This window comes from Ylistrum balloti, unplaced genomic scaffold (genome assembly GCF_031769215.1).
Source record: "Ylistrum balloti isolate Yb309-2 unplaced genomic scaffold, AGI_CSIRO_Ybal_v1 Utg371024, whole genome shotgun sequence".
Classification (NCBI taxonomy): domain Eukaryota; kingdom Metazoa; phylum Mollusca; class Bivalvia; order Pectinida; family Pectinidae; genus Ylistrum; species Ylistrum balloti.
Window position 1 is genome coordinate 761,499 of NW_026782569.1, and position 15,903 is coordinate 777,401.

The 15,903-nt window shown below is 33.9% G+C and overlaps 1 protein-coding gene across 1 annotated transcript in view; it reads left to right on the forward strand.

Annotated features, from left to right (window-relative positions):
* The window catches only part of LOC132560163 (protein amalgam-like), a 74,772-nt gene extending 59,093 nt beyond the window's left edge, over window positions 1-15,679 (forward strand). The window contains exons 4-9 of the mRNA XM_060224815.1: window positions 7,401-7,611; window positions 8,787-8,807; window positions 10,184-10,216; window positions 12,415-12,705; window positions 13,460-13,483; window positions 14,425-15,679. Of these exons, the coding sequence (XP_060080798.1) occupies window positions 7,401-7,611; window positions 8,787-8,807; window positions 10,184-10,216; window positions 12,415-12,705; window positions 13,460-13,483; window positions 14,425-14,567 (723 nt within the window). The 3' untranslated portion in view covers window positions 14,568-15,679. The remainder of the gene's footprint in view (window positions 1-7,400; window positions 7,612-8,786; window positions 8,808-10,183; window positions 10,217-12,414; window positions 12,706-13,459; window positions 13,484-14,424) is intronic.
* Window positions 15,680-15,903: the final 224 nt, after the last annotated feature.

Genomic DNA, 15,903 nt, shown 5'->3' on the forward strand with positions numbered 1-15,903 from the left:
ACAGTTTATCGAATTTAGAATTTTTTGTCAGTAACCTTGAAATGTTCGAGGAGATGGTGGTTCGGTTTTTGAAAGCGATAGAATGCTTGGTTTTGTCAGCTATTTGTAATTCAAAGTTTTAGTCATGTAGTTGAAATCGAATAATAGAAATAAAGAAAATGTTAATTTCATTAACAGATATACATGCATGACGATATTCTTTAAAAAAACGATTATCAGCAGGAATGACTCATTTTTGCGATGAGTTGCCCTAATCAAATACCTTTTCATTACTTAAATCATTTTTTCTATTAAACTAACATTTGTCTTTATGTTTGTATATCAAATAAACATTCTCATCTTTACACAACATATGGAATAACATATAGGTGTTGAGATAATAGGGCAGCATTGTTGAATTCTTACGGTATTTGGAGCAGACGTCTTCCGGTTTCACGTCTACAAACGTTTTATTTCACGAGTATAAGATGATAGGGATAATTGCATTTTTTTCTTTGTTTTGAAAAAGGAAAATTACAGATTCGATCAAAACATAAAACAATTCTGTATTTGAAAAACGATGAGAAACAGTTCTATATATTATGACGCATCGCAATTAATAATGCCATGTTTGACTAGACAATGCCTTTTTTCTGATAGCAAAACGTAATATTGTTCTGTTCCACTCTTTCATAGTGTTTAATGAATCGGTATAAAATTGAACATTAAAAATACGCAGTGCTCAAGGTAACAGTCTGGTGGAAACACATTTCGTTCAAGCCATCGGACAAAAAAAAAAAAAAAAAAAATATCGGAGAATTTTACATAGAATAAAAAGCATTTCTCTGATTGGTCTGACTTCCTGCACCACAGACGGTTTATCTTCAGCAGTGTTTTTATTATATTTCCTATATCATCATTATGTTAAATTGATTTTTTTTTAAAATAATATCTTTTCGTTTATCATATGCACAAAATGTAATATACTTTTGTGTGATCAGACGCTCTGGTTTATGACAACTGAGCATAAACGCTATGATGGTTTTTGTGGTTATATGTCGGGACATGTAAAAATCAAGCATCACTTGCTTATTTCGATACAAGATTATGTTTCATTTTTTTCCTTTGATAAATTTCATTTAGATCGTTTTCTGATTTTATAGTATTAGGAATCCACTATAACAGTTTTCTTGATAAAATGATGATGATTTATACAGTTGTCGCCCTTGTTGTTTTTGTTTCTGTTTATGTGACTGTATGTTTGTAATAGTGTGCTGTACACTGTGTTTTTGGTAACGACGTTGTTTAGATATTGTTAATATGGCTTCCGTGATAGCGACAGTGTGTTTCTCAGCAAAAAAAATATCTATTTACCAAGCAACTCGAATTAAATCATACCCAAATAAGTTAACTTTGTGTACATTTTTTCACAAAAATAGCAAAAACAATATGTACATATCGATGACATTTCAATAAATGATCTTCTCCTTCAATACAGGGGTTTGTTGTATCATTAACAAATACAGCAGAGCCATTTGTGTATATAAAGAGATTACTCAACGAATATTGGTGGAATATTTTGATTCATACAGAGGAGAAAGTTATTTTTTTCAAAAGTTACAAAAATTAGAAACTTTTGTGAGTGTTTTTGTGTCTTTTTGAGAATATCTAACGAGAGTGAAAGAAATACATGTACCATAAGCGACGACCATTAGTTTTTAAGACCGGTTACTTCGACAATTAAAAGGCTGTTTCCAAGCTTAATCGACCTGTTCTTATTCCACTCTTTCATTATCGTCATCTGTTAGGACATAATGATTCTATGCCGCTAATTGATATATAAAAACTGACAATTACATAAAGACACGGAGACGTTGTTAGTCATAACAATTTATAACTATAATTAAATTCGTTTGTTATCTTCAAAGCAAAAACGAAAGAAATAGAAATACGATTATTAAAAGAAAAGCAACCGTGACCTACTTATTGTGCGTTTTAATCTCCACGAGCAGATGAAGCTCTCTTTCGGTCAAAAGCTCATCATGTTATCTTATCAAAATATGCTAAAATGTTATAACACATCGCTTATACCATGTATGTTTTATATAAAACTTAGAATGATTAATTAATGTCTTGGGAGATCAGATGAATAATACCAACGCATTGTAGTAGAAAAATAGTTTTTAAGTCTTTTCGGTTTTTGCATTAGATTAATGAAACATGACAATCCAACCTGTTGCGTGTAACCAGATAGTCCTGCAGCCATTTTTACCGGATAAAGTACTTTTTTGTTGTGACCTTATAGTTGTCAGATATGTCCTAAAGCAGCCATGAATCGTTACAATCTGAACTATGTATTGAAGTCACTAATTCTTATCTAGAGACGTTGAATTTGGATTGTAAATCAAATTTGTTCTATATGTCAGCGTTAATGCTAAAGTGTGTATCAGGTACATTTACGTTCAAATGAGACGGTGCATTAGGAATACCGTCTATTGTCTACATGTGTATCACGTAAAGACATATTCCCATGTGTTTTATTTCACATGAAAATTGCAATGTCTGCCGGATTCAGACTCCCCTTAGAACTGGGACAAAGTTCTACAAACTGAACTTTTAATCAGAATATGTTAATATTCAATAAAATTATATATTTTATAAACGGCTATTTTTGCAAACATACATTGTCGAAATGAATGTACATGGCTTGAAATTACTTTTGAGGTTAATCCATTATAATGACGAAATAATGCTCTTGGTATTATGGTATACTTGACAAAAGAACAGTACATTTGAAAACTCTGTAAAACACATCGTATTTTGTTATAGAAATGCAATCGATATTTATTTATCAATTTGGTTTAGAGACTAGTTATACCTTAACAAACTTGTAGTGTTCATTAATTGATAAAATAATGACCATAAACATACATTTAATAGTACGCCCGACCTCTGTAGATGATATAGTTGACTGTTGGTGTGGTTTCAAAAGTGAATTATTCACACACATATGCCATAAATCACTTGTATATTGAGTTGCAATGGGTCTAGTCGACACTTTATACCAATATAACGGTAGAATGGCTACGAATGCGCTGGATTACAAATATTAACGTTTCGGGTAAATGGTTGCAGACGCACGACAATTCCAGATTAAGTCCCCTGAGATACAGACATTAACTATGTAACCAGAGTTATGGTATAAGTTACAATTACCCATTGTTAAACAAGGGAATGAGAGCCAAAGCAAATTGCTAAGTCACGGACTCTTTCAACGTGTAAACACTATCCGTGTGTTATAACAGGTAGTTTTTACTGCATAATTGATTTTGTAGACTGTGTGACCTAACTCAACACAGTAGTAGAGGATTTTCCAACTTTCCACTGATATCAGGTACATAATAGCAATATAGAATATGATATAGTATCGAAAGGAGAGAGATAGGGTTTATCAATGGTGTGTTAAGGTAGGCAGAACTACCAATTAAAATTTTAACGATGTACATGGTCGTTTTAATACGCCGTCATTGATATTCTACTTACTCATTAACGGTGATGATGATGACAATATAATTTACTAATGAAACTAGTAATTTCCGTGTCATACACGTTCATTATATATGTTATGTACAACTGTATCATCCGTGTTTACCAAGTCTGATTTTTGTTATAAAAGTGACCGGTATGATGGATTTATAACAGTTAGAGGCAAGATAAACAGATCAGGCAAGTTGTTCAATACATACTGTATATTCCGAAAAAAAGAGAAGAATGAAGAGAGCATCTGATATATTATTTTGATTTTATTTGATGTCATGCTAAAAACATATCCTACTTGGTTGTTTGAAGGTCATTACGGTATCGTTAATCTTTTATGAGACCTTAATAATTAACCGAATTAAGCGAAATCACATATTTTGAACATGTGAGTTACAGCAAATACAACCCTCCATAATTCTATAGTGTATATGAAAACGTTGCCGTAGGTGCCAAAAGATCTTTAGAATTCGTCCAGGTAATGTATAGCTTGGTAACGAAACTTACCTAGCTATCATCTATACAGCATTCACATGGTCGCAAACTGCTTAGAACAGACTACATGTAGCAATAAATCATTTAGAAACGAAATACCTCAGTAGTTGACACATCACGACAACAAACTACAGACACTTAACACCAAGTCAAATATCAACACTTTACCACTAGACTCCATCGACTTATCGGTGTAAAATATATCACTACATCATCCAATCTGGAGGTCGATGCAAATTATATATATATATATATATATACAAATTAAGAAATTATCTTTTGTAACACATCTAGAAACCGTCCGAAACTTCAGTCAATTAAACAGTCAGTTTTTTTATATACGAAGTGGAAATGACATCACCTATGAACCACCATCACGATCACAAGAGAATGTCATAAAGTATTTAGCTTCCTGAACCATCTTCGACAAAAAACAAACTTTGTGGAAAACCTCACAACCATATTAAGATTGCACAAAAGACGCACAAGTGAATAACGCCTTTTCATACAAATTTAGAGCCAACAAATGCATTGAATGGAATAAAATACATGTTTTGTCCTTCTAGGACTCGTCAGTGATTCTAAGGGCTAAAATTATGCAGTCTAGGAGGTGACAGCCAATTTGGTAGAATGAAAAGGCAAAAGAACTAACCATGGCATGCAGGATACGGCAAACCTCGAGAAACAGATCTTCACACATTTGCCAACATCTTTTTTTACCAGCGAATGCAGAGAGAAACAATGAAAGTGATTAACCGATTAAGTTTCGCTTTCATGGCAATAGATGAAATAACGAAAACAATGAAGACTTAAGTTTGGGTAGAAACAAATATTTCTTTGTATAATGAATACAACGATCTTCTGGATTCCGATGTAGGAACATTGTTTAGTCCATGACGTACTTAATTAAAACATGCGCACCGTACCTAGTGATGTTGCTGAGGTCACGGAAGTCTTGCTGGCATTCCTGCTACTTCCGTTGGGATCTAACGCTAATTGTACGCTTTAGGGCTACACAGATATTAAAATCCATCCCAGATCTTTTGTGCTGACGAGCCGTTGCGTACAGAAAAATACAGAACTCAATTAGACTATCAAACTTGTTTTTAGTCGTATTATCGTTAAAAATTTTCTTAATATCGAACGATTGATTAGTTAATCAGACAGGATGTTGGGAATACTAAAATTTTAGTAGGTATTTACTGTTCATGTGTAAATGAACCCGCATTTAATGTGCAGAACAGTATTCAAGCTTTTGAAATTCACCTTGCTTATATACACAACTACAGCTCTGCCGATTCCGTGACTATGAACTTGAAGGACCACCATAATACATAATATTATCATATTTCTAATTTCTAAACAAAAATAATCATAACATGTACATACATGTATATCAATTGATTATTTTTGCAAAAAAGTAATTTCCTGATAGCTAAAAAGCACAAAATTATTATATACAAAATAGCTAAAGCACAGTCAATATTAAAAAGGTATTTCATTACTGACTTTTTGGTATAGTTCCATGAATATCATGGTACCTATAATTGGTTTCGTTTTCCTTATGTTCATTTCGGCATGACGTCTAATTAGGCTTGGGAAACTGCCGCAAAATCTGTCAAAATGTCCTGCTGATGTGCCTTGAATTCCTAATCCACACTTGTCCAATTATCGAGGCCTTATCGCTGAGAATTAAAGAATGTTAAGTGCTCAATTTCATCAGAATTGCGATAAGATTAGAGCGGAGAGAACCGTTTTCTATTATATAGAAGTTGTCGTTTCAATGGGAATATATCTTATTGGGTTCCTGATCTTGAATCAGTTACATTAACCTATTCTTTCCATGAAGATATTTTCCACAGCGATTGTCCCTGGCAGGAAGCTTGCAATTCCCAGATAACTTGATATTTGTTCCAGTTTCATCAGTAATGTCTTATTAAATCGAGTGAGGTCGCTTTGAGCATGATCTGAGGAAATCGTGGCACATGAAACACATTTACATTAGGTTCGTCTAGTGACATGACTTAAGAAGGGATCTCCAATTGGATGGTATCTAACACGTTACTGCTACAGAACACATCATTAGTTCGCCAAACACTCACATATTTTATCAAAACAACCATCTAATGTAAAAAAGGTTTCTTTGGAGATCATCCCTGGATTTTAATATGTCCCATGTGGATATTTTATGGGGAACTTGCTATTGTTTATTTCCCAAGGAGCTTTATGTTTTTTAACCTTTTATAAGATCATACCGAAAATAGGGTCAGTTTTCATTGAAATGTTGTTTTTTTATCATTAATCAATGAAAGAACTTGAGAGGTTGTATTTTAGCACTATGATTTTAAATGTAGTATCAGAGTATATATCTGTAGCTAGCCAATGGCTGAAGCGCGGAAAATTGTAAATGTTGACATGAAAACAAGAAGGAGAAAGGTTTTTAGAATAACATCTCCGAAATCAGATCAGAATATCGAATTAAAGACAACATCTTAAATCTCGAGAGACGACGGTAACTAATCAAATGTTATTCACATGTAAAATGAATGGAGGCTGCCTTGTAGCATAGATGACTCTTTTGCATATCGTTATTCGTGTTTAATTTGTCTCCTAGCATCTTTGAAATTAACATTTTCTTCTTTTGTGACATCAAAACCTATGTTTGTTGAGAAAAATTAGAAAAATAAAATGAATAGAAATGAAACTTCATTCCGTTTATTATCCATGTGCTATATAAAATAGCATACATCCGTATGATTTAGGTATGGAAGTCTTCGATTGAGGTTAAATGTTTTATCTATGGTCTGATTAAACAGGGGCAACTTGTAATATTTCAACGATGATTTATTATAGCGCGCCATTTAAAACGTCACGTACGAAATGCACGTTAAAACTGTAAGCGTGATCTATATATAATTGTGAACTGGTTGTTCTGCAAAATATATCCTTCATACCTGATTATAATTGGTGATATTTCCGGAAAGGAAAGAGCACATAAATTTTTCTTTCCTTAAAAACGAGAAAAAAATCCCACAGGAAAAATAATGGGAATCCACCGCTGTGATATTTGCTGTGCTTTTTCAATTATGTATGCCATGCACTATTCTGTTATGGAACTTTTTACCGTTATTTTCTGTATTGTCTGAATTACTTTTTGTGATTATCAATCACTTATTTCGTGAGATATTTCATCAAATGGATGCCATTAACAGAATTACAGAAACACCATTACAGATGCCAAAACGGAGTTGGAATAAAATGTTCCTTTCAAAACCTTGTGAAAATGGTTTTTATTAATCCCTAATGCAATTAATAATTGACATCGATTTACGATCGTCATCTTATATTTTCCCCATCTGATTCTGAACCATAATTTTTGTGTGTTTTAGGTAATTTGGAAGAGGAAGTCAGAGAAACATGCATTGACGATAGGTGATTTTGTGTTTACGAGCGACAACTCCTACTCCGTGGAACATGTCGACCGCAGTCAAATCTGGGCTCTCGTTATTAAGAATGTGCAAAAAGAGCACGCAGGGGAGTATGAGTGCCAAATTAGTACTAAGGAGGACCTAAATAAAACCGTATCATTGACTGTGTTAGGTAAGTTTTCTTACGCTACACTTGCCCTATAATTTATCTCAAACACATCGAATTGCCCTTAGTTACTGTACATGCATAATTAATAAAACACTATTCCACTTTGTCTAACATATATATCTAAACGTATGCATATTTGTTCAGTTAATTTGTGACACGATTAAAAGAAAATGAAAAAAAAGGACGTTAAATGGAAAAGTCAAGTTTACTGAAATGATATCAAAGAGAAAGCAGACATACCTATATAATGACAAGTGTACACTCTTACAATGCAAAGAACAATTCATTTGTTTTATACACACATTTATTATGATGTAGTACATTTATTATATTCTGATACAAATATTGATGTGAAACATTTTGAATAACCCTCATGAGCACAAAGACAATTTATAAAGCAGCGGGAGCACACAGTGTTACCCGATAAACGATGCTGCACGATGCAAGATGTGAGCACGATGCTAATATCGAAAATAGGCGATTTCATTTAAGTTAATAAAAGACTGAAGGATATTTATGGTATAAGGTTCATCTAGTTTCTGACCAAATAAGAACAGCTCAATTAATCATATTTCATGATTAAGCAATATCTGCGAACTATATGGTTTTGTAAGATGAACGTCTTCTTTTGTCTCGGCAATGGACCATCTAAAACCTTTTATCGTCAGCAAGGAAACTCCCTTTACATTCCCGCTGTATTGCTCTTATTTTCTATCAGTTTGTAGATAAAGCAATATATATTGTACTTAGGTAAATCCTTACTCATTACACCAGAGACTAAGCTGTTGTAGAATTGAGACATACATTTTGTAGATACCCGTGTTTATTTGTTCCCGAAGCACACCATTCACCAATCTTAAATGCCAAATCCGTTTATATTTCAATAACAGTCAAATTAAAGAAGACCTTTATAATCACTGATCAACAGTGAATGCGCCTATGATGCCTATTTAGTCATAACTACACGAATTTTCAGGTTGGTTCTTAATCCGTATCATCAAATAAATCATCGATTTTCACCAAGTCGCACAAATGTGAGATTCCTTCGCACGAAGAGCAGGGACTTTTTTTGTAAATTGTGCGATACCACAAACTATAGTCTTTTTTCCGCACCATATGCATATATAGAACAAATTGGAATTGTAGCATTTTAACAGAATATCTACTTTCTTTTACAGATGCATCAAGACAAACACCAGGTATTTATATTTACTTCCTGAAACTACATGCATTAGTTATATTCAATTTTAAATTAAAGAGATGTGTTTTGAGTAGATTTTTCATCTTATGAATATATTGTTGGATTTGGTTTCACGTATGCTACTGCTGGTCTAGTCTTAGAAATCATCACATTTGTTTTTAATTTGGTTACAGTTGGTACAAAAATAGTGCAAGTGGAGAACAACCGGAAGTTAGGCAAGTCGGGACACTTCGCGAATGTTGGCTTGGTTAAACGCAGTCGACGAACGCACATTTTTTCGCGAATCAATGAAAATTAAAAAAAAAAAATCACAACGATTGGTCTCAGTGATGTATGGATACTGTACATCTTTAAATTATCAAAATGTTGTCAGATGTAAGTAAAGATGGATTGAATGATTTTTGAAGTTAATTTGTGCAGCAGAGTTCGTCGACTGCCTTTGCTCCTCGTAGACAAATCCGTCTGTTCGGAGATGACGTCTTCTTTGTGTTCGTCACATATATCTTATTAGAAGTTTGATTTCAGCTGTTATAGGCTCATTGTCTTCTTATCACATTTCGGCTGCAAATGAGAACTATACCTTTAACATTTCACTACTCTTAAGTGTCAGAATTGATTTTGAAATTGAATTAGAAAATCAATGAAATTGCGGAATGTACTTTGTGTATGCATTTAATGATACACAGACCTTTTAATAATATTTGGGACACCTAGGTATTGATGCTGACTTTTAATAAATTACCTACCGGAAAATCTTTTTCATCTTTGCTATATACCTCTTTTCCGCCTACATCTTTACATTCATGAGTGAATTTCGCCGTCTACTCTAGTAATGTAAGGTGTGTTATGATACTTCATGTGAGGTTACAATGTTTGTTGTCTTCCCATCATGTGTGGGGTGGAGAGTGAGAGTGTTCATTGTTAATGGTCAGACATAGTGTAACGATTTGTGATAAGAACTAGAGTAGTGATTGGTTGATTATCTTCTGTCATTGCTTTTGAAAGTTAACATCTTCATTTTAAACATTTTACTTTGTTTACGTGTAGTGATATTATACAAATAGTAAATATATAAACGTAGATGACAACTGCACTCCTTGTTTAAATGCAGCATATTTGTATCACGTGATCATCTTAGTTCCGGTAAACATCAATCACGTGTATAATTCATCAGTTTATACACGATGCAGTAATCGTGGTAGCCATCTCGACATGTAAATTGCATGCATCCATCCGATTAAAATTCACATCGTATTATTGTTTGGACCTACATTGTACAGATAGGGAAACGAGATGTCTACCACGGCACAAATGTAGAAGTTCCTTCACGTTCTGTTTTGTTTGTTTATGTTGCTCGTCGTTGTTTACTTCCAGTGCCCACACAGCGGCCCTCGCCCATATCATCAGGTACAGACATTCCGTATATATATATATATGTTTTAAAATACCAGTTTTGTTGTTCATTATAATTCACTCACTTTTCTGCACTACATAAATTTACTGACATACAATTCGCGTGCCCGGTCCACTGTTTGTCCTTGCGCCCTTTTGGCAGACTTAGTCTTCTAACCCATCCGTAGTAGTGCTTTGAGTGGGTGGGGAAGGGGGAGGGGGAGCATGCGGATGTCTTAACAAACAACGTATGATGAAATATATGTCATCTCATAGTTCCTATGTCCTCTCAAGTTATAATGACACCACTGTAATAGACTACGGCTAAATTGAATTCCTTAATCGATATTCTAAAACAACTTTATTGCCAAAAGCAATACGCACTATTTCCTTTTCAAAAGTACATATCGTTTCTGCTCGCATATGTGTCTGCTTTCTCGTCTGCGAATTTTCTGCTTCGTCTACACACCCTTGGTCTTAACCGTACTAAATGTTTGAGTAGACGCCATAGCCGTACATTATTGGTCATGTGGACAAGCAAAGCACGTGCACACTTGGAGATGTTGTTTTCTTAGCTTAAAGTGTTTCCAGACGAAATCATGTTCGGAAAACGAAAGCAATTGTGCTAACTTCAAAATCTCTGTAGTTCAAAAATACATTGCCAAAAAACATCACATCGGTACCAATGAGTTCGTTATGCTGTGATTCCTACCCCATTAAGGCTGCGTTGTTATTACGTTTTCCCGCTGTAGGACCACCAGCTGTTTTCATATTAAACGTTTTGCTATGATTAGGATTTTTCCGATGTATTTTTTAAAAAGTTTAATGTTCCATTTATATCTCTGATTGACGGATACGCTTCTTCTTTAAACAGGCACAAGATCCGAAATAATCGAACTCGGTTGATCCAAAACATTGTGAAAGCAGGCAATCCGACAGGAAAAGAAATATTTTTCACACTAATGACACTCGTGTATTTTGGTAGTTGCTATGAACTTTTAACATATGTTAAACGCATGACATTTTACATTCGTAACGTTTTAATAATGATGGCAATTGCGACCTAGTAGCATGGACACATTCTTTTGCAGCAATATTTCAAACGATTCGTTCAATTGATACATGTAAATGATATAAATAAATGTCCTGTTGATAGGCCCTGGTAGCTCCGAAGCTAGTGAGTAAACAAGATCGCTTTCTGTATTCTGTGGTGAATTTTATCTGTATTGTTTCCGTGGTATTGTGAAGTGGTAGTTTCTATCGCAGGTCACGATGACCATTTCTTTGCGTGTTGTTGTAGTCATTTATAGCATGTTTTTTTTTTTATTATTTTTAAAGATTTTATATGAATGTAAGCCGCTTTTCCAGTCACTGTTACTAATCAAACTGCTGTAAATCAGGACTGTTAAATGTGCTGTATGAACTATACAAGGGCTTATACGTTACAGATTCAGCTATATAACGATGACAGAGAGTTTTATTGAACTAAAGAAGAAGAGGTTGTCATCCATATTTTTCAAAATATGATGTACATAAACTCTAAAGACAAAACATATTTCGTTTTGCAGGCAAATAAAAGTTCATTGTATCAAATCATTATTTGAATACAATAAAGACATCTTCATCCTTTTGGGAAAATGACAAATGTGATATATACACATCATGCATACTCATTGCTGCAGTTTTTTTTATTTTATGTTTCTAATAAGCATAGTTATTAGTCCCACATGTCTCAATAGTATTAACAATGATTATATATCATAATTTGCGACAATGCATCACACGTACAATATCGCGACAAATATGTTAGCTGATGACAACTTTGATTTAATTCATTCAATTTATGTATCGTTGCCACGAATTTTCGATAAAAACATGGCATTTTGAATGCCGAAACTACTTATACAATTTTCTAAAACATTGATGTCGTCCACAAAAGAATAGCTAGCGAAACTATTTACAATGAAAAGGTGATTGAGACTATCAATTAATATCTACAGTATGTTACAATATAGTACCACTTGCTGCTGTAACCGAAAATATTTAACCATAACTTGATATTTCTAGATCTGGTAGTGGATCGCATTGATAATATATCTGCCTAGATTCATATACAGTACAACATCTTTAATCGTCTTTTTTTCAATTCACAGACTTTTCATTTAAAATAACTTTCGTTGTATTTACTTATCCTTTTGTTTTTCTTGTTACAGCTGTGACCTTGGGAGGAGGTGAATTCGTTGAGAAGGGAAATCCTATAACACTGTCCTGTAACGCCACAGGCAAATTAATGACCCCCGATGATATTGATTGGTTTAAGGACGGTATCAAAATTAGAAGCAGTGCCAGTAATTCTATACAAATCACAAAACGCCGAATGCCAGTCACACGAACATTAGTTAGTACTCTACGAATAAAACACAGCAATATGAGTGACGCGGGGACTTATATCTGTCGGAGTACAGACCTCAAAGTGAACGGCATCTACGTGAGCGTTTTAAATTGTAAGTATGTCATTATTATCAAATCATTTAAATGTTTTACATAATAGGTATTGCGTTATCAGTAATTCTCATCTAATGCAATAATGAATGTTGTAAGATATAATTGATTTATCAGGAAACGACAACGTGTCTTGCTTTGCTTAAATAATGTATGATAAAACAAACAAACTCAACGTATGTACATTTGTCAGTTTGTTGTGAAGGGCTCCCTGTACACGTATCTTATATCCAAGTTCTAAATGTTCATACGATCTAGTCAAAATCGGGATAATTGAAGTGTTACATCAGTCCATAAATTGTCGTTGGTATATCATTTATCCACGAAATAAAATTTTGGCATATATTTTTTTAAGATCATTTAAATACAATTCAGTAATGCCCCTGTGTACATTTACATAATGAATAATTATTCAACGCGTCATCAAAATGTAATATAATGACAAAAAATGTTTAAATGGAATATTGACCATGAAAAAATCTGGCAGGTGAAATAATTTCTTCTATTTCATGTACTTGTTATGTCATTTATTGGTTTATATTGAACTTAATTGCATATTTTGATCCAATTAGCCGGAAATAAAAAAGGGGAGAAATGTCTCATATCAGGAAAATATAATCTTGATTTAAGACATTTGCATGATATATGTATGTTTTATTTTTTTTTAATTTCTTTATTATCTTTTTATTTCAACTTTCTTTTGTTTGAATGTTTTTTTAGAAGTAAATATATCTTAGTGTTGATTTTTCTTTCCAGCGGAATCAATCCAGACTAAACGCGGTGAGTACTATTTTAACTTAATGTCATGTATGTGATGGTAATATAGCCATTGACTTGTACACAGGAGACAAAATCTGCAACACGTATCAAAAACATATACTGTAGGGGAAACAACTCGAGTAGAAACGATGTTAAATTTAAAAGTTCGCAAAGCACTTTATAAGACAGTAAGCACAAAGCATCGCCTTGACAGGATGCAAGAAGCATGCCGTAGCATACACCGATATTTTCAAAGTCAGATCGCCGTTGTCGACATCGGCGCCATAACTAGGTGTAATTACCAGGCAATGATGAACCTGTGTCGAAGAAAAGATTCAACAATGTGTGTTCATTGCTATTAGAAACTGAAATTTGGGTTATCGACTCAGTCCTTCGTGTCCGAGATAGCTTCTCTTACAGGCTGTGATTTGTTGAATGAAGGTTAATTATACGAAATGAGAACTTGCACCAGCTTCTGGCTGTTGCTTAAGGTATTTTTAATGCAAAACACTGTTTAAAACTGTCATTGCCTTGAACTGAGTAGTTATAGAAACGACCCATCTAAAGATTCGAATTGATCAATTGTCATGTCATCAGGATTTAAACAAACAGTATCCATTTCAAGGGAATGCATCATAGATAAGACGTTAAAATATCAACTTAATTAGATTTTAAATGGTAGTTTACATAACATGTGGATACTTGTAAGATATTGTGTAAGTTGTTGTATATCATATCTAGACGATGTTCTTTTCTAAAAAAATATGAAACGTCACAATCATGAATTTGTCTTCTTTGAAAAAATCCAAATATCAGAAAAAACACAGAACCTGACATAAAAGGGAAACAAATCATCCCTTGATTTAGTACTGTAAGTGTTGTATCAGCTTACCAATGCTAACTTATAATTATACTGAATATGTTTATCCTGTCTGAAATTTAATGTCATGATTTTCTTTCAGGAACAGACGGTGAAAACAAAAACGGCGAGTTTGGTCTACGCAAAACATCAGATATCAATGGCCAGTGCAGGTTACACGAACTACCCGTGCACGTGTTATTGACCTTTTACTGTCTTGTATATATACTGTCCAGATTTCACTAATAGGTTATCCTACGCGGGTGCGCGCACATAGACACGTGATATATGGGACTAGTGCCGCAATCAGACGGAAAAAGTCACTGGATATGGGCTAGCCAAGGATCGTATTGACTAAATATGCATCTGTCAATGACGCTTAATTATGAGGCGAGCGTGTGTATTAATGAGAGGTTCAAAGTATAGAGATCAACAGGTACATTCTGTTAGCGACCACCGAGGACAGTTATGTCTGGATTCTGAACAAATGAGCTGAATGGCTCCTACATAATAGTACATTCTTGTCGTTGCTGACCATTTCAGCGCATAACGTCAGGAAACATTATGCAACCGACATTACAGTGACGAACCGTCTGCCGCATTCTGTTCTCTACGACTTCCGGCAAGTTATTTCCGGTCCGGAAGGTAATGCTCATATTGACCCGACAAGCGCAGACCGATTAATTATCGGTGAGATTGCGCATGTGCGTTTCAGACAAGAAATGTCATGCTAACACGGAACACTGATCGTTTAAAGGATTCCGATTATTCGTGATAGAGGCCAGGTTCGTCGAGACATGGAAATTCAGAATATTTAACGGCCAATGATCAGGTTATAGCAGTCGTTCATCACATCTGATAAAGTCCGCATGGCTACACTATTGGTACTGTAGTCAACATTTCGAATCATTCATATTTATTATTTATACGTATCAGGGAGTTGCTATTGAGCAAGGGTCACATGTTACACGAACGATGGGTCCCAACTGAACTCTGATACGACCCGTGGTTCACGTAAGTCAAATTAACATCTGTACAATACCGAGCCCTTATGCCTACCCAACGTTCTTACGTGTTTTCTACACTTTTTTCTTTCTTCAATTTCCTACAAATTAATCATCTGTTTAAAATGTCACGTCATTACCCTGACGATAGGGTGCTTGTCACATTTTAGATGAATTAAATGAAAATGGAGTAAGTTTTGTTGATATAAATAAATTCCCCTGACAATATGGCTGCCTGATATGGTGTATCTACTTTTGATAAGACAAAAACAATGCTTACCTGCCATGTATATTACACTTCAGTTTCAGTATGTTTATGAACAATGTTCTCCTATAATGACTTCAGAAATAAAAAAAAAAAAAACGTCATGATATTTTTTTTTTCCTTTTTTTCTTTTTTTATTTTATATATATATTAAAATTGTAATAAATAATGATTTTTAACATTTTTCATCTTTTTTGAAAAATCGTCCATTTTCTTGTTAGGTGATATGTATTTGCCGTCATTAGATATGATATTTTTATATAATACAAAGAAATGAACAAGTAATAGTGCTGTAGTTTGTAAAGTCACAAGG